Below are 22,156 nucleotides of genomic sequence, written 5' to 3'. Positions count from 1 at the left end.
ACTGTCCCCCTCCCTGTGGGGCCTCAGACCCTATCCCTTCCTGGGGGTCCCTAGGCAGCTCTGCTACAACTGAGGGCAAAGGGGATGCATGGCAGGGACGAGGTCCTGGCCTGCACTGTCACCCAAGCCAGTGGAAGGTGGGCTCCTGGGTGCCATGGACCCACTTCACCTGCTTTTCCTGGAGCCCAGGTTCAGGGGTTCCCTGAATCCCGGCGGGCTCCTGGGAAACCCGAATTGGCTTCGGGGCCCTGCCCTTTATCACTGGGACAGTGTGGCCAGGGGCGCGGAAGCATGGTCAGCCTCGCACAGCACAGGCTCCAGGACCCTCGAGAGACAGAACAGCCTCGGTGCAGGCTGCTGGAGACTTCGAGAGCCCACGGCGCTTCCGCCTGGAGTCTGTGCTGTGCGCACCCAGAAGATCAAAATGATCAGGAGGGCCAGGCCGAGGCCCAGTGGCTCACTGTCCTCCTCACCGGGCTCCTGTCATCAACACTGGGTTGACCAGCTGGGGCTCAAAGCCAGAGCTGGTCTGGGAGAAGCAGGAGGCAGCCCTGCACTTCAGTCCCCAGACGTGCTCCAGGACCCGTTTCAAAAATGGAGGGTGGAGGGAAGAAGGAGGCCAGGTGAAGGGGTGGTGTGACCGTATTTAATTGAACCTCAAGTGAATTCTGAGAGGCCAGAGTGTGACTTCTCTTGCCCTATAAAATCGGGTCCGCTGCAGCAAGTCAGTTCCATCTTTCACAGGGCTGGGCTGGCTGGATGCCCTGGCAGCCCCGGCTGGAGTAAGAGCCTGGCTGTCAGCCACACGCGTGCCCTGCACAGGACCTGGGGCTGGGACAGGGCACCAGGCAGGCAGGAGGCCTCACCCCGGGGTGCAGAAGGCCCCAAGGGTAGCAATTTACAGAAGCTGTCTCAGTCCTGTACGTCACTAACAGAAACAAGCCCCAGTGCTTGCTGGTCCCCTCACCGTGGCCTGCACCAAACCCTAAGCTGTCTCCTAAAACTTCAGCTCTTTCCACCACCATGGTGACGACCAGAAAGAAAAACCAAAACCCATCTGAAGGGTAATCTTTCAATTGCTTAAAATTAATCAGTGCAAAGTGAGGTAAAAGATCCCCGTTTGTCAGGGCCGAAGCAGGAGGCTCACACAAGCCTGCGTCTCTTGGAGTCCCTCCCCACGTCCCCCTCCTCGACATCCACCTCGCAGCCCAGCGGGGACACCAGGTTCAGCAGAGGGTCCTCAGAGGCACGGCCGAAGAGCGCCAGCAGGAGGGCCACACCGAAGCCTGTGGCTCGCTCACCCTGCAAGCAAAGGGCAGGACAGAGACTCTGGGCGTGGGGCTGCAGCACGGGAGGCGCTCCTGGGGACCCCTCACCTCCTGGGTCCCCTCCAACGTGCCCCACAGTCCCCTTCTCAGGAAGGAGATCCTGAGCACCAGCTGGAGCCCGGGGCCTTCCATGCTGCTGGCTGGACACACTGAGGGCCAGCAGGCCAGATACAGGCGGGAGGCAAGGCCCTGTGTGCTCTGCCTCAACCCCGGTAACTCCTCAGGGCGGGGATGGGTGAGACAGGAGGCCCAGGGCACCCTGTGGAGGACAGGCTGGCTGGGGAAGGGTCACACACAGCAGCCACTCTGTTCCCGGGGAGGATGAGACCTGGGCAGGACAGCAGACTGGAAGCTGGGTCACGGACACAGAAGTTTCTGATGAGCTCGGCCAGCAGCTCCAGAGCCAGAGGGGGACTCTGTTTGGACAAGGGGGCAGGAGCAGCCCGGGCTGGTGGAGAGTGGGGACACTCACGGCATGCACTGGTGCAGCGATGTCCAGGTGGACCCAGACTCCGGGCCAGTCAAAGCCAATGTGGGAGGCAATGAAGAGGCCAGCACAGGAGCTGGGGCTGTTGTCTCGGTCCTAGGGAGGCCAGGAGGACACAGTGCCTATGGGTTGCTCTGGCCAGGCCCTCTCCACCCTGCCCCATCATCTCTCACTGTTGCCGTCTGCAAGGAGCCCGGGGTGGCTGGGAGGGAGTCCGTGTGGGGAGGCAGCTGAAGCTGGGCTGAGAGGGCCTTGACCATGAGCCGAGGAGTCTGCCCCCACCATAGGCCAATGGGGAAGCCAGCAAAGGGCCTGACGGGGCAACTGAGTCAGACCCAAGACTGGGGGAGAAACCCCTGGCTGTGTGGCAGGGAAGCCAGTGAGTGGCCCATGCTGTCTGGGATGGCTCCTGTGCCCTGATACCTGCCTCTCAGGCCCTCATCTGCACTGTGGCTGCTTCTGGGGGCCCCTAGCTCCCTGGGTGCACCAGCACCCTGAAGGCAGGGCTCTGCCTGCCCGGCTCCACCCAAGTGGCAGGCTCTAGGCTCCAGGTTCCAAACCTACCGCCACCGAGTTCTTCATGTCAGCCACGGCCGAGGTGAACTCGCTGAAGTGCAGTTCGGGGCAGTAGACCAGCGGGTGCACCAGGTCCCCGCACTTCCTGCCCGCCTTCACGCAGGCAGCCTCCCACTCAGCGCTGTTGGTGAGCACCGCGGCGTGGTACTTCCCTGTGGCAATGCCCTGGGCGGGCAGGAACCCGGGAAGCATGGGGACGGGACGGCAGTAGAGAAACACCCAAAAGAGGGATCGAGAGGCAGACAGAGAAATAAGGGAGCCAGAAAAGAGATGGTTGAGAAGAAAAAACCACAGGCAGAAAGGACTGTGGCCATGAAGCACAGAGAAGCTGGTTCCCGGCTCTGCGTCCAGCCTGGGCCTCGGCGCTGCCCACACCAAGCTCAACAGGCAGCTCCTCCTCCCTCCTCATGCCCAGTTCTGAAAACTTCCTGACGGCAGCCCCCCACCCACTGCCTTCCCCACCTCAAGGTCAAGAGAGGGGTGGGGTTCCCTGGTGCCGCAGCTGAGGGGCAGATCCAGGCAGCACTCACCTGAGCCCCGGTCAGGGTGGCCATGTCCAGGATGATGTCAGCCCCCAGGTCCTTGCAAGCATAGGACACGCCATCTGCCAGCACCAGCCTGCCCTCGGCATCTGTGTTGTTGATTTCCACCGTCCTGGGGCATAGCAGAGATCCCCGCTCAGGGACGGCATTCCCTGGGACATTGGCGTGAGCCCCTTTGGAACTGGGAAGACCCCATTTGGAGCTGCCCATCCCTGTGGCTCCCCAAACCCCGACACATTCCCCCACTGGGGAGGCTGGGATGGCCCCAGTCCCTACAGCAATGCAGTGCCTGGAGCAAAGGGCTTCCATGACATCCCTGCCCTGTTGCTCTTGAGTCGAGAGCCAGGGACCAGCCATTTGGCTCCCCCATGCCTCAGTTTCTTCATCTGTAAAGTGGGTGGCATGAACCAGCTGGGCTGGCCTTCAGCACACTGTGCCTGGCACCCGGCAGATGAGGAGGAAGAGCAAGAGATGCGGGGAGGTGCCCACTCAGGCACCAGCTCATGGGGTTGGGGACGGCTCTTCTCTTCTGAATTCTAGAGCCACTTGCTCCTCAGCGGCCAGCTCAGCTTTGACTTTCCAGAGTTAATCTCAAAGGGGAAACACAGGGGGTGCCCCCGAGCAGGAAATCTGGGGGTCAGAGCTTCACACACCCAAATAATTCAGGCCTAAATTTTGGAAAGGCCTGTCCTGGTAATGCAGGGTAGACCATGAGCTCCTGGGCCAGGCACTGCAAGGCAGCCTAGCACCTCATCCAGGCGTCATGGGCCCCTCAATGTGAGGTGGCCCTGCTACCAAAGCTCCCCAGCACTCCGGGAAGCAAGGAGCCTGCTGCGGGGCGCCCTCCCAGTGTGCCTGGAGTGAAGTGGCATTGCAGGCCGGGGAGGGGTCATGAGTTCCAACAGTGGGCAGGAAGGAGCAGGAGGGTCAGACGTACTTCCCTGAGTACAACAGGTGGATGTCGTCTGGCCTTGTCGCGTTGGGTCCCACCGAGTTCTCAGCCAAGCAGAACACAGCGTGAAGGTTGTCTTTGAAACCCTGGAGGGAGAAGTGGGCAGAGGCTCCAGTTGTAGGTCATAGGTTTGGGGAGGAGGGGAGGACGAGTTGGGGGTTCTCAGACCCACAGACAGCAGAAGAGAGACCGACAGATGGCTCCAAGTTGCAGGGACCAGAGCTCGTCCTCCCTGCCATCCTGGGCACAGTCCTGGCAGATCCCAAAGCCAAGGTTCACCGCTGGGGTCTCCTAGCCTCCCCTGGCAGAGCCCACCCACCACAGTGGATGAGCCTGGGCACGGGCTGGGCTGTGGGATTCTTGGGCTGCATGGGCTGGGCAGTCATGAAGCCTCGCCAACCTGTGCCAACGGAAGGTGGCCAGCAGCTGCGTCCCCTCAATACACACACACACACACACAAACACACACACAGAGGGGCAGGAAGAGCTCAGCCTCGTGGAAGTTTAGGTATGAAGCTAGAGTTTTCTGATGCCAAAACGAAAGTCATTTGTTCGCTGAGAAACGTATGGCCAGCAGGTGGTAGCGGCTCCTGCCCTGCACAGGCTCTAAGGGCGCCTCCTGACCCTAAGCGGGCCATGCCCGGGCGGCAATGTCAAACGGAGTGGCGCTCTCAGACCCCTGTCCCTGCCCTTCCTCTGCTTCCAGAGCCGAATCTTTAAGCAGGATACATCCTCCTAGCACGGAGCAGGCCTCGACGGTGCTGACACACAGTTCTACAGGATCCATCTCCTGGAACAGCCGACTCTTCCACCATGGGCGCAGAGCCCTCACCAAAGGCAAACGCTTGGGACGGTGGGCAGGGGCAGCCAGCAGTGCAAAGAGTGGCCAGTGGCAGGTGCTGCAGCAGTGGTGCTGGGCAGGCGGCAGCTGTGAGTCCCTGAGGCCTCCCTGGGCCCCTGCTCAGTCCTTGAGCCTCACAGATGGCCCCGCACCCCCACGCAGCACAGGGGAAAGAACTCCAGCCTCAGGGTGATGATCTAGGGGCCACCTGTCAGCTCCACAAGGGCTCTGAGTCCCCGGCTCCCACTCTCGCAGCCCAGCCTGTGTCAGGGACATGGGGCAGGGGCTTCAGGACCCTCGGCCTCCTCCTGTCAGAGCTCCTCCCCAGATACCCCAGCACTGACATTCCATCTGTGTGTACAGTGAGCACAGCGTGTCCCTGTGCTGAGACCTCCTGCAGTCATTCCAGGGGGCAGTGGGGGTGTTTGGGAACAAATGAATAAATGACAGCATGACCCTGAGGTCACAGGATGAAGCCATGGGGCTCCAAGCCACAGACACCACAGAGATGAGCTCCACCAACAAAGGAGGGGAGCCCTGAAGTCCTCCCAGAAAGCAGGGTTCTGGGTCTGCGGCCTGCCAGGGAGACAGGTTTCCCAGAGCAAGCAGAGGCAGCACCTCCTGGGCAGGCACGTGGGACACGAGGAGAAGGAGGAGGGATTCGGAAATGGATGCTTTCCGCCTCCCAGGAAGGGCTGCTACCCACTGAAGGCTGGGCCCTGCCCCTAATTTCTGATCCAGCAGGTCTGGGGCAGAGCTGAGAACCCACATTACTAACAACATGGCGACCCCGCTTGAGAAGTGCTGGCTTAGAGGACGAGCGAGCTGCAGCCCTGGTGCAAACAGTGCTGAGGTCTCCACGGCTAGATGATGTGACACAGAGACAGCGCAGGCACGGCCCTGCCCTCGCGGCCCTCATGGCCAGTCTGGGGGGGTCTCCAATCACCAGGGGCGAGGGAAAACATCCAGGACTCAGCAGAGCTGGAGGTGAGCCCTGGAGCTGTCAATGTTCACACACTCCCTGGGTGTTCCCTGGCACCGTCAGGACTTGCTGGTCTAACAGAAGAGGGTGGTCAAAGATGGGCTGCACAGCGAGTGCTTCAGGGACAGCGTGGGAAGGCTCTCCAGTGCCACGCCGGGGCTTGGGCCTGCTCCCCCAGGGCAGCCAAGGGTTTGGGGTAGGTAAGGGGGGCAGGGGCTTGCTTTTTTTGGTGCCAGGGTTGGAGGGTCGCTAACACCCCCAGAGCCCAGGGCCACCGCGCTCCTGGCGTACCCATCCATCTTTGACCGCTAGGCTAGGGAGGTAAAACCGTGGCTGATGGGTCCGTGCACACTCTCCATTGGCCTGTTTCTTTAGACAGGGTCTCGCTCTGTCTCCCAGGCTGCAGTGCAGCAGTGGGATCTTAGCTCACTGCAGCCTCAACCTCCCAGGCTCAATCAATCCTCCCCCACCTCAGCCTCCCAAGTAGCTGAGACTACAGGTGTGCGCCACCACGCCTGGCTAGTTTTTAAATTTTTTTTTTTTTTGTAGAAACGGGGTCTCGCAAGGTTACTATGGGTAGTCTTGAATTTCTGGCCTTCAAGTCATCCTCCTGCCTCTACCTCCCAAAGTACTGGGATTACAAGCATGAGTTGGCCGCTTCATTTGTTTAATAAGCACTTTTTATGACCCCAGGGACATCTGGGCTCCATGGGAAGGTCACTCAGGCAAGAGAGGAAGGGACCCGGCCAGGCCTGGGGTTCAGGGTGGTGACTTGGCAAGACCAGTCACCAGAGGCAGCTCTGCTGCAAAGAAGGGTTGTGGGAAAGGTACATAGCACAACGCATGCCCCTGCCATGAGCTTCTGCCTGCCACATGCCACGCGGGTCTAGGCCAGGATTCCTCACTGAGCCAACTGCTCATGGGGCTCTGGAGCCAAGGCAGGCCCTGAGCAGAGAACATGGCTGGACCTTGTCCTCGGGGCCTCCCAGAGCAGCCCTGATGAAGGCAGGAAGCTCTGGGGGCCCAAGAAGAGCCTGAGGGCAGAGTGGGGACAGGCACCCGCTGGGAGACTCGGTAGGAACATGGTGGTGCCTGTGGCGGGGCGGACAAGGGAGAGCGGAGCGCCCATGGGGCGCACCCAGGACACCCCTGCAGAGGGTGGGCAGGGCCCCACTCACCTGCTTGATTGCAGCTCTGAAGGCCCCCAGGACGGCCGCGGCACCCCCACAGTCTCGCTTCATCCCTGGCATGGTTGTCTGCAGGTGGTACAAAGAGACCCGGACAAAGGTGAGCCGTGAGGTCGAGGCCTGGCAGCAGCAGCCCCCCACCCCCACCCAGCCCCACGCTAGGCGCCCCCTGCCCCGGCTCCCAGGCCTGGGCAGCCCCCACACCAGGCCTCCTGGGCATCCACAGAATTCAATGAACCTCCTATTGGCCAAGCGGGGTGTTCTCCAGAAGCAACAGGGAGTCTTTGCTATAGATGGTGGGGCTCCCTTTTGTTTTGACAGAACTTTGGAGCTATCAAACAGTAACTGCATGGAAGGGGAACCCGAGGAGATGCCTGGAGTTGCAGAATTCACTGTGGCCGGGCTCTGACATAGCCACAGAGACCCCATGCTTTAAGGCCGGGCACCCTGACCTCAGTCCTGGGCTGCCACACCGCCTGGGGGTCTGTCTGCAGGGACCCTCTCTCTCCACTCCTCTGCACAGTGTGAGAAGGAAGCTGAGGTCCAGGGAGCCTCTGGGGCTTGCTTGAGGTCCCTGGCCAGCCCCTCGGGGACCTGGGTGGGGCTTGCTTACTTCCTGCACTCATTGCAGATTCCTTTTGTGCTTATGGTGGGGAGGAAGCCTGAGGGGCTGCTGCCGCAATGCAAACCTGCCCTGGCCACCTGTCACCCCCCAGAACAGGGCCTAGCTTCCTCTCCCTGGCATTTAGAGGCCTTTACCACCTAACGAGACTTAGGCTCAGCATTCTCTGCCCTTCATCACAACTTTGAACCATGATGAGGGTTGATGTTCGCCAAAATCAGTCACATCCACCCCCAATGACACCACCAGCAGCGAGGACACTTGTCGCTCCCTCATGTCACTGCCAGGTCTACCGCCAGAAGAAGGGACCACCTTTCTACTGAAAATAAGTCATCTCTTCCTAGCTAATCTGCGAGAAAGTACAGGATTGTTTAAATGGAAAAACAGGGCCTCCGATCTGGAATCAAACCATGTGCAAAATGGGTCACACAGAAATGCCTGGAAACGGCTGCTCACTGTACACCATGTCTCCCCCATCAGCTGCCAGCTCCTTCCCAACTGCAGGCAGAGCCAGGACCGGCCTTGCAAATACAGCTCAATTGATTGTGCAAAGTTTCACCAGCCCTCACACATTGTTTCTGTTTTTACAGAAGAAACCATTTTCGCCGTGATTTAAGATGGTCTCTGCCTTTCTCACTGGGCTGACACTTACAGCCCCTGCGCTGGAGTATTAGGCCACAGTCCCAAAGAGGTCGGGGAGCCCCTGTATTCGTTTCCATGCCCTCTGGGAAAATGAACCAATGCCAATTTCACGTTAGAATTTCCTTGCTGAAGCAGTAAAATTAATTTTTAAAACTCTCAACCCTTGGGTACATTTTCCATATTCTGTGTGACTCCTAATGCACTCCTGCTCTTGCTGATGGGCGGTGGTCGCTCAGAGCAGAAGCTCAGCTGTGATTGCTGGGGGCAGTTCTGAGCTCCATGAGCCACTTTGGCCACGACACCATTTTTACTTGAAAGAAAAACTGACAGACAAATGGCACTTAATTGGATTTAGGTATCTGGCAGATATTTCCCAGAAAAGGAACAAACTCAGCTTTTACTTCCAGAAACAGCTGACATTATTTATTGCCAGTGGTATACATTTGAGCTTTAAAGCAAAAATCAGAATTTTGAAAAACTTTCTCCTGTCACCATGACAACTTCCTCATACTCAACCTGACTTTTCTGATGAGATGGATGGTGATATCAAGTGATTTTTTGATACTATATAACGTAATGTGTCAAAAATTTGAATTTCTGCAGAACTCTTGAACCAATATTTTTCAAGTGAACATGCGTATTACAAAAACCACATGTTCAAAGTGAGACTGAACAGTGGATTTAACTGCCACGGAGCACCAAAGTCTACTCGTGAGGCTTCAGATTCCATGTTATAACCAGCCTTTAAGAAGCTACCACTTGTTGAGTTTTGGTGTAATAGCAAAGAATGTTCATAGTTAGCTGCAAAAGGTACTAAAATCCTTTTCCCTGTTTCAACTATAGAATGTGAGAGGCCAGATTTTCTTGATAAAGTTGAACTGTACACGTTTCCACAGACTAAATCGGAAGCAGATGCCAGGTCCCTAGCTGTCTTCTATTAAGTCACTGACAGGATTTGTGAAAATGTACAACAATGCTACTCTCTCAGTAAATTATTTTTTCATTTTGGAAAATGCTTATCTTCATAAAATTATATCATTTATGATAACATGCAATGGATTTATATATGCTATTTTTAATGAATTATACATGTTATAAATTTCTCACTTTTAATTTCCAGTAGAGTAAATATCAATAGACAACATTCTTATACACAAAGCCTCTTTGGGGTTGGTACTTGTTAAGAGGGTAAAGGGGTCTCCAGTAATGCATCTGAGGCCTGCTAGTCCAGGCTGATCTTGATCTGCCCTTGAAATCTTTGAAAAGGGAGCTGTGATTTTTCTTGCAAAACTGGGAGCTGGGCTGGCTCCACCCAGCTTGCTTTTTGAGGAGTGACCATTTCTCCACCATTTGCTCTGGACGCAGCCACTGGGGAGAATGCCTGCTGCGTTCACGTGTCACACCAGGCTCTTGGGATGAGATTGTCAGTGCCTTCAGGTCAGGATTGGGGTCTCTCCTTCAATGGCTGGAGCCTCAGTGCCCACTCCACATAGTAACAGCTCAGGAAAGGCCTGCTGGTTGATCCCAAATCCACGTAGAACAGTTCCAAGTGCAGCGGCGAAGATGGGCTGGTTTAAAATAAAAAACCAGGTATTGTTCCACTGGTGCCAAAACACCCAGGCTCTTCCTTGTATTATGGTGTCTGCAGACCAGTTGGACCCTGGGAATAGGCAGGGGCTATAGTCTCATTTTCAGAAGGTGATCTGGAGCCATGGAAAATGCCCTACTCTCTGGCAGTTCTACCAGCCACCCTCAGACCACAGCTTCCCCGGAGGCTGTGCGGCTGTGGCCTCTAGGAAAGGCCTCCGTGGTCAGGTTTTCCCTGTGTGTTAATTTCGAAGCCAGGAGCTGACTTACTGCACAGGTGCAGCCACAGCCTCATGAGATGAAGTCAGGTGCAGTATAGAGTCAGCGCCACAAGCAAACAAATGAATTCCCAGGAAGCTCATCTTCTCACACTGGTCCACAACAAAGCGACATCAAAAACAAGCATCTGATCCACAGAGAAGAGGGTCCACAACTCTACCAGCCAGAATGTAGTGGCTTCCAGGGTGACTGACCGCAGGTATTTAGGGTGCGAGGGTGGGGGCAGCCAGTACCAGGTGCAGGCAGTAAGGGGTGCACTATCTGTGGCGAATTTAGGAATCATAATAAACCAACTAAAAGTCAGTTTGCTTATTACCACCATGTGCTGGTATCTCTGAACAATGTCAGCGATAACATATTCCTCCTCCAAAAATCTGTTGTTGGTTGAAGTTTAAAACATTGCTGTGGCTACAGTTGCATTTTAATCTTACAAATAAAAGCTTCAAATTCTCCTATCTTTGTTACTTATCCTGAAAGTAACATTACATGGATGTTAACAGTGACCCGACACACAACTGGCCCTGACACTCGCGGAGTCTACTACCCACATTCCTTCTGAGAATCGCTCTGACAGTCAGATCCTGTGGCCTGGCTCTGGGCACAGTCGGGGCCTCCAGGGCCCATGATTTCCTACCTCCTGGTGTCGAAACAGAGGACCCAAAATAAAACACAAGAGCACGGGACGGTCAAAACGAAGACGCGGAATCTGAGTTCCTTCAGTTCCCTCATTCCATGTGAACACTTGGAGTTACTGTGTCCAAAATGTTTTTGTTCCACAGATATCTGAAAGCCACAAGAATCCACCCTGAAGAGCTGAACACATGGTGGGTGTTGTGATTGCTGGAATTTACTGTGAAATGGGATTTTTACGAATCTCTGCCAAATGATACCGTATTAAAGACTTTTCCTAAGTATCTGTGTATCTGCTGCCTCACGTGATTGGAGCTCTTCAAAATCAAAATTAACAGAGAGTATTCTTGGACCAACTGTGAATGAAGATAGCTGACAAAGCTGATTCCTCCACCTACTGAACATACATTAGTAAAGAAGATCAATTTAAATGAAATCATTGTCAAATGTGTAGATGCTAAGACCCAAAGCCAGAAACATTCATTCCACCATCTATTACTCCAAGAAACCCATAGGGAGGCATGATTTTTCTATTAAAAAAAAATACACGAATGCTACTTAAGTGTTAATCCATTTCTGTTGTCTTTGTAGTACAATATTTATTTTCTTTTTAATTTTTTTTACTGGCATGATAATAGGTATGGAACTTAATAACAGAAAATTTTTTTTTTTTTTAAAAGAAAAAACCTTTTTATGATTAGTTTAATTTCCTGCCTTGTTCTAAACAGTTTTGTGGTTTAGAGGAGGGATGGGAACTACTCATCCATTCCAGGTATGAAATAAACTAGGCGCGCTGGAAAGCAGAGCACAGCGAGCTGCACCAGCGCCACCCTGAGCAGCAGCGGGCACCAGGGCTCAGTGTCAGCAAAGCAGCAGCAAGTGGTGGGGCCTGCCACGAACCCAACTGGAGAATGGGCAACACCAGGGGCAGGCCCGCTGGCTGCAGCGGAATGCTGCCAGGTGGGAACAGAATGCCAGCACTGGCAGACCTGAGTTCACAAAAGGCCGGAAATCCAGGCTTTGATGAGAATCCTTCCTGGTTTCAAATATGGGTAGCTAATTCAAATTTTAAAAACGCCAGGCCTCTGTGAGCCTTGCGGGCTGCCAGTTTGCAATGTCTGTTCCCGATGCACTCCCTGCTCCTTCCAGACCTCCTGAGGCACACACTTCCCAGTCTCCTCCCTCCCTGTCCTTCCCAGCCCAAGACCGAGCACAGCTGCTCACACGGTGTGTTCACACAGTGTGTGGGATGAATGGATGGAGATGGTGCGGAGGAGGGAAGGTCTTGCTGTGGCAGGCCGACTAGGCCACGACCGGGGCTCCACAAGCACCTGTCCTCCTGGGATGGCAGGACAGAAAGCCACACCACGGGACGGGCGTCTAGGGACACCTCACAGGGATGCTCCTGGGTGACTCGCTTCTGTGCTGCATCCAGATTCCCCTCGCTCTTGGGGGTCACGTGCCTTCAGAGGGTCTTGTGTGGCCACCCTGAGCGTTTTCTCGGTGGGGACCATGGCAGACTCAGAGACGCAGGCGTCCCCTCGCCCTTCCCTTCCTCGGACAAAGCCCCGCAGCTGCAAGCCCTGCCTCCCTGGTCCTGCCTGCCATTCCTTCGGTCATTTCCGGGGCTGCTCTCCGGCCCTGGCCAGACTTTTGTTTCCAGACCCTTCTGAAGGGTGGGCATGGAACCCAGGGGGCCACGTGAAGTTGTCGCCTCAGCATGGAACTGGCCCTGTGGGCTCTCCCTGAACCCACCCCAACCCAGAACTCCCAGAACCTTTGCTGTCCCCCACCCCATGACACCTCTGAGAGGGCTGGCTGGACCCAAACTGGGTCCCTCCCCACCCCCAGAGCCCTCTGGAGAGCTGGCCCTGCACCTCACCTTCCCTTTGATGCTGAGGCCCCCAGTGTCATAGACGATGCCTTTGCCCACCCAGGCGATGGTCTGCGTGGCTCCGTCTGGGGTGTGGCTGAGGACAGCCAGGGCTGGGGGATGCAGGGCGGCTTTGCCGACCCCATAGATTCCTATGGAAAGCGTGGGGAGAAGTGGGTTAGGCTCGGGCTGAGCTGAGTGGGGAACTCCCAGAGGTCCCTGGACACCCCCACTCTGGCCGCTGGTGTTTCTCCTGGAAAGCCGCCTGCCTGAGCCTGGGGCTCCCTGCCCCTTCTCCTGCCCCTGGCCAGTGTGGGATTGAGGAATGCAAATTACCTCCAATGTCTGAGACTGCAAACAAATTCTATGCAATGTATTGTTAGGCAAGAAAACCCACTGAGGGAAAAAATATTGTATCCTTTCCAGAAAGAAAAGAACAGGATTGCAGAATGAAATGACTTTTGGATAATGCCTCAAGGCTGCCCCAGCCCATGCTCGTCCCCACTTCCTGAATCCTTTGAGCACTCAGGGACTGCACCGCCCTTTCACAGTCGCTCCCACAGTCTCTGCACCACCGCCTCTTTGGTTTACATGACACAGCTTATCAAGAAAGCTGTGGCCCGTGTGTGTGCAGTCTATAGCTCAAAGTCCTGCAATAATTGAGTCAAATAATCATAGCAACAATGGTGAGAGCTAATCATGGCCGCCCGACAAACTCCAACTCATCCTGTAAGATCCACAGCAAATGCCACCTCCGCTGTGGAGCTTTTCCTGACACAAGTGGCCTCTCCCTCCACTTGTAAATGGCTTCTGTCTAGGTAGACCCCACCAGGATGGCCCCTGTGACCCCCATGTCTGGGTATTCATGTCCTTGTGTAGTCCCTCCCCCTCATGTGGGCAGGTCCTAATGTCCCACCTCTAACCAAAAGAAAAAGGTAGAAGTGATGAGATACCACTCCTGGGATTAGGTTACAGAAAAAGATGGGAGTTTCCATCTTGTTTGCTCACTTTTCATCCCTATCTCTCACTCAGAGACCTCGTTCGGAGGGCAGCTTATACCGCGAGGAACTGCTGTCTCCAGCTAATGGCCTGTGAGGCCCTAAGACCTGCAGCCTGTTGTGAGCCTGCCTGGAAGCACATCACAGGCCCCAGGCAAGCCTTCAGATGACTGCAGCCCCAGCCAACAACCTGACAACAGCAGGCAGAGACCCTGCACCAGGGGAGGATTCCCCAACCCACAGCATGGTGAGGGGATAAGTGTTGTTGCTTTCAGCTGCTATCTTCTGAGTAATTTGTTTTGTAGTCTATGTAACAGAGACAGCCACCTTCCCCTCGCCAGTCTACAAGCACCATGGGGCAGCTGAGTCATACTTATCTGCCCCTCTGGCTCCTGGGCAATGGGGAAAGGTGGGTCTGGGGACTTGTGGAAGGCCTCTCTGAGGAGGGGGCATCTGAACTGAGATGCACTGGTTGAGATGACCTCCACCAAAAATATATCTTGTGGGAAAGTATTCCAGATAGGGAGAACCATCCACACACAGGCCCTGCCTGCCATGATGTGAACTTGTGTATTCAAGGAACAGAAAGGCCCTGCTGAGCCAGTCCCAAGAGTAAGGGTGTGCAGCACGCGAGGATGCTGGAGAGGCTGCAGGCAGGGAAGGACTTGGATCTAGCAGCTTCCAGAATCCAAATCAGAATTTGGATTGCCCCCCTTCTCCCCCAGGGATGGCTGCTTCCCGGGGTCTGGCACTGGGCTTGGACACAGGCTGATTCCTTTCAGGTCACAAGCAGGATGAAGTTTGGGACAATGTGCCATGTGGCCTGCCGACCCCCCTGTCACCCAAGTGCTCCTGGTCACTGCCTGAGGCCAAGACCCACAGGGATGCAGCCCCCACCCACCTCCAAATCCTCTCGTCTTCAGTTCTTCATCCCGGATGATGGTTGGGATGATCCCCAGCTCCTTTCCAACTTTGTTAATCTCCTGGACATGTTCATGGAAAAAACAACAACACAACGACACATGAAGATGGCTGGAAACAGGAGAGGCCGAGGCTGGGGCCAGGGATGAACTGCTGCCTGTGTGGAGTGGGGGAGCTGGGCTTGGGAGCCAGCTTCGCGTGTGATGAAACCCAGGAGAGGGGGCTCACCCTCCACACTCTCTCATTTCCTGCAGCTCTGGCTGCAGTCCTGCCAAGGGGCCTTGAAGAGGAGGCTCTGTCCTCCCCACACACCCTTTCCTGAGGCTTCCTAGAGCTGGGCGGACAGCAGCACTCCATCGAGGGCAGCCCTGAGGCCACATCAGGGTGGGGACAGCCCCTGGTTTCCTCTGGCTCTCCTGGGGGTCTATGACACCCACCCCAGCCTGGTCCCGCCCCCGGCATGATGACCCACAAACCTCGAGGAAGGTGTCGGTGTTCATCTCATTGCAGGGTGTGTCCACGATGCGGGCTGCTAGCCGCACGCCGTCTGTGGCATTTGCTAAGCACTAGGGAAAAAAAGGCCATCACTGGGGTCCTGGGACCAGGTGGGAGGCAGATGTTCTCCACTTGTCCATCCCCCGGGAACACAAAGGCATCAGAGGCAAATGCCACCCACAAGGCCATTGACAGGGCAGCAAGGAGAGAGGAGAGAGAGAGCATGGCTCTCACTGCCTGCCCCACCCCCAGCAACCCAGGGCCACCAGCCACCTGTAGAAAGAACCTTCAGCACAGCCACCACCTTGTGCCTCCACAAGTATATAGGAGTCCCCAGCCTGGGGTCCTGCCCTTTCGTATCTGGATCCTTTCCAAGCCCTGTGTCCTGTTTCTCCCTTCATCCTAGCTACAGCTGAAGGTAGGTGGCCCCTGAGTATGCCCTGAGCTTCCCACCCCTCACCTCTGCAGATCCCATAGCCCTTTCCCTCCCCCCAAGATCCCAGTCATCCTTCGAGGCACTTCTCATAGGCCATATCCACCAGCAGCTTTTCCAGATCCTCCCCACCAAGCGGAAGCACTCTACACCCCGAGCGCTTGAACCCGCTCTACACCCCGAGTGCTTGAACCCGCTGGCCCTCCCGGACGCCCTCCCTCTGGGCCACTGCTTTCCTCACGAGTCCCACGCAAGTCCCTCATGAACCCTGCAAGACAGATGGGGGTCTGGCTGCCCTAGTGCTGTCACTTGACACAGCACGGTTCTGGGCATGAAGGGGAGGGACACAGAGGGAGGTCTCGCCTCATGGAACTGACGTGTCCACCCAGGAGCTGAAAACATGGGCCCTGCTTGCCTGGCAGGGCTTCAGAGCCCACACTCGAAGGCAGGGCAGAGAGGGGCATGTGCACCAAAGCACACGTCACGTGGGTCCCAGAAATGTGTCCTTCAGCCCTGGCTTGGGCCATTCTTTGCCTTCTCATGTGTGTCTCACGTCTGCTCTGGGAGCCTCACTCTCAGCTGAATCTGTGGGCATCCTTGCCCCACCCTGTCCCCTACCGTGCACCCCCAGGCACAGAAGCTTCAGACAGCTGGCTGCTTGCGCGGCCTCCCTCGCTCACCAGAAAGACAATATTAAGAGAAAAGCAGCGCCGTTTTGCGGGGGTGCAGGACAGCATCGAGTTTATCATCCCTGCCTCTAGTCTCATCATGTCAGAGCAGCAAGTGCCGGGTCGATACCGCAGCCCGGCCACCTCCCCCGCCCTGCCGAGGTAATTAAACCCCAAAGCCTCAAAGGTAGAGACCTGGAACTTGACAGCTCCGATATGAATGTGCCTGTGCCGTCCCTGCCGCCTGTCAGCGGGTTTTGTCTGTGAGGGCATGTGGGGACCAGACAAGGACTGTCTGAGAAGTGCGTCAATGCTGTGTGACTTGCCTCCAAGGAGGCCAAGTGTCACCTGGAAGACCCCAGACCACGGCAAGCTCGGGGCTCTGACGCAAGAGCGCGTCTGCGGGAGGCAGGGCAGGGCTGTGGGTCCCTCCACCAACACACAGCCACGCTGCCCTGCGGAGGGATGTCTCTTCCCACGAGGGGAGGGCCACGCATTCTGTCCACGTGTGCCAGGTACCATGCAAGACTCTGATAATTCAGAGACGTCCAAGGGAGTCAAGCTCAGCAGAGACTCACAATGCACAGTCCCAGTCTCTGCTACGGAAGAGGATGAGGCCACAGGACGCAGAAGGGACAGGGTCCTGGGTGGGGACTGGAAGGTTCCCGCAGGGAAGAAAAGGGAGAAGCTGAGTACAGGCCACATGAGTGTCAGATACTGGTGTGCTCAGGACCCAAGAGGGCTGAGTGGTGGCAGCTGGAGCTGAACACCTGGCTCTGCCCTTTGCTGGCGTGGTCCCGGTGAGTCACTCAATGTCAGCAAGCAGTTTGCTCAGCCCTAACCTGGGGACAACAGGACGTATCTCACAGGACTGTAGAGTGTACCAGCATGTGCTGTGTGCACACTCCTGCCTTGAGTGTAGGGTGTGACAGCTGACAGCACTCACAAGATGCCACCTTGCACACACTCAGATGCACCTTTGGAAGGTGAGCGAAGCAGGAGCTGGAAGGAGACCATCTGTGGCAGGGTGACCAGGAGACTGCTCCCACAGCCCAGGAGAGCACCTCAAGTCATGGCACTGGGCAGAGCAAACACAAGAAACAGGACACACTGGCTAGCTGGGACCAATGGGGTTGGGGGCCACGGGGACTCACTGCCCCACTGCTTCCATCACCAGATGTTTATTGGGCCTTTGTCATGTGTGGGGTCACGTGCTGGGATCATTGTGCACAAGACCAGGTCCCTGCCCTCTGGGGACTCCCAACCTAGTGGGGAGCACAGAAGATCAACAAAGATGTGACATGTCTTATAGTAATAGTTTAGCTGACAAATGGGAGGGTGGTGTTAGCCAAGAGGGCCAGGCCTCCCTGGGGAGGGAATGTGGGCAGAGGCCAGATGGAGACCATGCTGGGCTGGACAGGAAAGGACCTCCGTGCAGGAGCATGAGCAGGAGTGGGTGTGGCCAGTCTAAGGGACAGCAGGAAGTCCACAGAAGGGGAAGGGACCGAGGGCAACAGAGGTCAGGGTGCCCTGCTATCCTTGGAAATAAGGGTGATGCTTGAGCCCCCAACCGGGCTCTGTGGGCACCCCTGCCCACCTGGATAGCAGGCCTGGAACTCAGAAGGAAATTCCTAAAGACAGAAGAAGCAGATGCTGGTGTCTGACCCTGAGAGGACTGAGCAGGTCAGAACACTGGAAAGGCCATGAAGAGGATGCCGAGAGGTGGCGACAGTCTGGGGAGCAGCAGGAGGGAGGGAGACCTCTGGATGGGGCAGATGCATTTCAAGGAGGGATGGCAATGCCCCATCCAGCAGTCCTTAGAAAACAATGTCAGGATGGGGGCAAAAACTATGTTTCCATAGGTTAAGAGGGAAAAGAGGATTAAGAAAGGCAAACCAGTTAGACTTTTTAAAAAATTCAAAGATGAAGGAAAAAAAGGGGAGCTATCTCATGCTGGTGAAGATGGAAAAATTGGGGTTGAGGGGCAGTGGTTGCAGGCCTCAGAGAGGACACAGTAAAAGAAATGAGGTGTGGCCCAAGCGCCGGTGTGGGAGAGCTCGCCGCCTAGGGTGACGGTGACAGCCTTCCAGAGCCAGAAGTGAAGAATGAGCTCTGACACATGAGAAAAGACAACCTGGGTGGCGCTGTGGGCTCGGGGACTGGAGGTGGCAGGCGCAGAGGCTGGGACCGCTGCCGTGAGGAAGGGAGCCTGATGTCAGGCCCATCCAAGGATCTGGAGCTGGGAAATCACTTCCGGCCTTGCAGCCTCAAAAGGATCATTCTCAGCATCGAGTGAAATAACACATGTAGAAGTACTCCCTGTAAAGGGTGCAGCAACACACATGCACACACACCACACACACACCACTCATGCACACACCAGCACTCACACACACAGCAACACACGCCCCATACACACCAGCACTCATACACAGCAACACACGTCACTCATGCACACACCACTACTCACACACACAACACATGCCACACACACACCACACACACATCACTCATGCACACACCAGCACTCACACAGTAACACATACCATAGACACACCACACACCACTCATGCACACACCAGCACTCATACACACACAGCAACACATGCCACACATGCACACACCAGTACTCAAACATAGCAACATACACACCACACACACCACACACACCACTCATGCACACATCAGCATTTATACACACACAGCAACACACGCCACTCATGCACACACCAGTACTCAAACATAGCAACATACACACCACACACATCACTCATGCACACACCAGCACTCATATATACACACAGCAACACACACCACACACACCACTAATGCAAACACAAGTACTCAAAGACACACAGCAACACACACCACACATGCCACTCATGCACACAACAGCACTCATACCCACACAGCAACACACACCACACATAACACTACACACCACTCATGCGCACACCAGCACTCAAACACACACAGCAACACACACCACCCATGCCACTCATGCACACACCAGCACTCAAACACACACAGCAACACACACCACTCATGCACACACCAGCACTCAAACACACACAGCAACACACACCACTCATGCACACACCAGCACTCACACACAGCAACACACACCACACATACACACTCATGCACACACCAGCACTCATACACACACAGCAACACATGCCACACACACACCACACACACACACACACCACTCATGCACACACCAGCACTCAAACACAAACAGCAACACACACCACACATGCACACACCCCCCACACATACAACACATGCACATACATACACACACAGCAACACACACCTGCACACATCACACATACACACACAGCTCACATAAGCGGGCAGCATTATTTGGAAAACAGCATGGACGTTCCTGGCACTGATTATGTGCTCAACAAACACTGCCTGTATACAACAGAATCCTGAAGTCACAGATCACGCTGAGGCAGAGGGAGGAGGCCTGGGTTTGGAAAAGCCTCTGCAGCTTTCCAGGAACCAAAGCAGCCAGCCCGGCTCCTGCCCCCGCAACAAGCTTTTCCCTCTCCCGACCTCACTCCCACCTCCCCGATCTTGCCTGGGCCCAGGGGCAGGGTCTGCCCTTCCAGACACCCACCTGCAATGTGGACACCTCCACCGGCCCGTTGTCTTGGCCTACCAGGAAAAACTCCACGGTGACCGTCTTCTTCTCCAAGCGCCGAGAAGCACCTGAGCGGTGGGTGAACAGCGGGAAGGCCCGGGCCAGGGCACAGGCGGAAGCAAACACCTCCGGCTGCTCGCAGACCATCTGCGGCACAGGGGGAGACGGGATAAGGGGTGCAAGGGCCGCCACCAGGAAGTGCAGGGCCAGGAAGTGCAGGGAGCTGCTCTTTGAACGCCTCTTGCAGATGACATCTAGACAGAGATGTCCCACAGCAGCCGCCACCCCATCCCTCAGGTCACCCCAGGAACCATGGAACCACCATTGGTCATGCTCCAAGAGAAATAACACATTGGCCACCAGATGTCAACAGCCTGACCAGCCAGGAAAATGAGGGACAGAGGGACAGACACTAGGTGGGCCTCAGGAAATCCAGGCTTGAGTCTCTGAGTTGCCACCAAAATTAATCTGGGGCAAATCCCCGCGTCTCTCTGGACCTGTTTCCCCGTCTACAGGGCAGGGATTATAATGTCCACAGCCCTCCGGCGGCGTGCGCTGCAGTCTGTGCAGGGCTGTGAGCTCCCCAGGCCCGAGTTCACCGCCGCCCGATTAGGAGCACCGCGGCTGCCTCCTCTCGAAGCACTCACCACAATGCAGCGATGTGCTCCGGGCGGCAGGCAGGTCCGCACCAGCCGCGTGATGAAGTGGGCGGCTGAGGGGCTGTTGTGCCGGCTCACCCTGCAGGGCAGGGCGGCCACAGTGGCGTAGTTCAGGTAGAGGGGACAGCTGTCCGTGGGGTTGGGGTTGAGCGTGCTCAGGGCAGCCTGCCAGAGCTAGATCAGAAGGGAGAGACAAGAGACGGAGGCTTCAAACAGCGGCCCACGTGCCAGGAGGCCCTGCCCTGCGGCCACGACCACGCCTGCAGTCCTGGAAGGGCACTGCACTGCTCCCCGCCACCGTTGTCCCATCCTTAGGGAGATGTGTCGCCTCTCTGCAGAGCTAACTGTCTCTAGGCTGGCTCGCATACCCCTGGTGGGATGAAGCCACCAAGACTGGAAGGGCCAGGCTGGGGGCTGCTTTGCTTCCAACACTCGGATAGGGCTTAGGCGGCTTCCACCAGAGAGGGGGCAGGGCCAGATGTCCCCAAGTAAAGGCAGCTGGGGACACTGCCATGGGAACTTCTGGAAGCCAGGGCCTGTCGCCAGGCAGGGCCGACGCGCGGCCCTGGAAGCGGCCGCGTCTCCCCGCCCAGTCCGCAGGTGTCGCGGCCTCAGGGGGCGCAGGGCTGGGCTGACAGGAGGACCACCGCGCCGCACCGGCGACGGGGCCTAGGGCTGGGCCTCCGCGGGCGAGGACTGGCCTGGCGGCTGAGCCCGTCAGGGAGGCGGCCCAGCCTCGTTGGGCCTGGCCCGGCGGCGGCGGGGGTGCGGCGGGCGAGGCGGGGCCTCCGCGGGCCGCCCGGGCCTGGGCTTCCGCGGCGCGGGGCGCATGGCGGCCGGCGGCCCGCTCACCTCCTCGGTGACCCGGGGCTGCAGCTTCCCGCGGACGTGGCTCCAGGGCACGCGGTGCAGGTGGTGCAGCTGCCCGAGCAGCAGCAGGGGCCGGCTCTGCGGGTCCGAGTCCCCCGCGCTCGCCTGGAACTGCAGCCCCACGTTCGCCATCTTCCCGCCGACCCGCGCCCCGGCCCTGCCCGGCCTGGCCCGGCCCGGCCCGCCGCTCGGCCCCGTTCGCCCCGCTCCGGCCCGGGCTCGGCGCCGCCCCGGCCCTGCCCGGCAGCCCGCGGGCCCCGCCTCCCCCGCCGCTCCGGGCTGCTCGCGAGACGTGCAGGGCCCGCCCGGGGCGCGAGGGGGCGCCGGCCAGGCCGGGCGGGAGGGTGCGGGCAGGCCCGGGCGGGCAGGCCCAAAGTCGGCCCCGAGCAGGCCCCGCCGAGCAGGGCGCTCGCGCCCGGCCTCCAGCGGCACCGCCCCTCGGCCCAGCAGGCCGGGCAGCCCTGCCCAACACGCGAGGCGACGTGGCCCGCCAGGCAGCGCCTACCGGACAGGCCCGGCCTCCAGTGGGGCCTGGGCACACGTAGGCCCAAGCCCACCCTACGCAGTTCCGGCCCGATCAGGCCTCAGGCCGGCCCCAAACAGGTCCCCCGAGGTCCCAGAGCAGCCGCTTTTGATCCCCGGGGACCCCGCACCCTGGCCATCCATCAGGCCAGAGGGGCCCAGTGACTCTTGGACTTGAGTCAGGTCCTTTTGTCCCACGGCCTGGCATGGTGGGCACAGCGTGGACCGTCACTTCCTCCTTACTTAATCGGAGGTTCCCTGGCGTTTATCAGACCCCGCTCTGCCAGGCACTGCCCTGGATGTGAGAGTGTGACAAGGACATGGCTTTCCATCCAGGGCACTGCTGCTGGGATGGCCAGTTACAAATCCAGGCACTGCCTGGCTGCGTGGGGGGCCTTCCCGCCCAT

The 22,156-nt window shown here is 57.2% G+C and overlaps 1 protein-coding gene across 1 annotated transcript; it reads right to left on the bottom strand.

The window, feature by feature from the left end:
• Positions 1 to 624: 624 nt before the first annotated feature.
• On the bottom strand, positions 625 to 21,646 carry NPEPL1 (aminopeptidase like 1). Its single transcript, XM_033186876.1, has 12 exons — positions 21,210 to 21,646; positions 20,346 to 20,531; positions 19,675 to 19,845; positions 14,924 to 15,013; positions 14,428 to 14,509; positions 12,538 to 12,680; positions 6,887 to 6,964; positions 3,871 to 3,971; positions 2,922 to 3,045; positions 2,380 to 2,556; positions 1,801 to 1,911; positions 625 to 1,302 (listed from the first exon to the last, which is right to left on the bottom strand). Exons 1-12 carry the CDS (start codon positions 21,357 to 21,359, stop codon positions 1,144 to 1,146), a joined length of 1,572 nt encoding a protein of 523 aa, XP_033042767.1. The 5' UTR covers positions 21,360 to 21,646; the 3' UTR covers positions 625 to 1,143.
• Between the last annotated feature and the right edge of the window lie 510 nt (positions 21,647 to 22,156).

Source organism: Trachypithecus francoisi, unplaced genomic scaffold, assembly GCF_009764315.1.
Source record: "Trachypithecus francoisi isolate TF-2019V2 unplaced genomic scaffold, Tfra_2.0 Lachesis_group21, whole genome shotgun sequence".
NCBI lineage: Eukaryota > Metazoa > Chordata > Mammalia > Primates > Cercopithecidae > Trachypithecus > Trachypithecus francoisi.
The sequence above is the reverse complement of the archived record's forward strand: the minus strand, read 5'-3'. Positions and strand labels throughout refer to the sequence as shown.

Bases quoted from the DNA above. Each gene is read 5' to 3' on its own strand.
- NPEPL1 (XM_033186876.1), bottom strand. From the start codon at position 21,359: ATGGCGAACGTGGGGCTGCAGTTCCAGGCGAGCGCGGGGGACTCGGAC. The intron at 19,846-20,345 runs GTGAGTGCTTCG...CCTGTGCCGCAG, and splicing joins GAGCACATCGCTGCATTGTG to ATGGTCTGCGAGCAGCCGGA. The intron at 3,972-6,886 runs GTGAGTGGGGCC...TTCTCCCTCCAG, and splicing joins TCAGAGCTGCAATCAAGCAG to GGTTTCAAAGACAACCTTCA.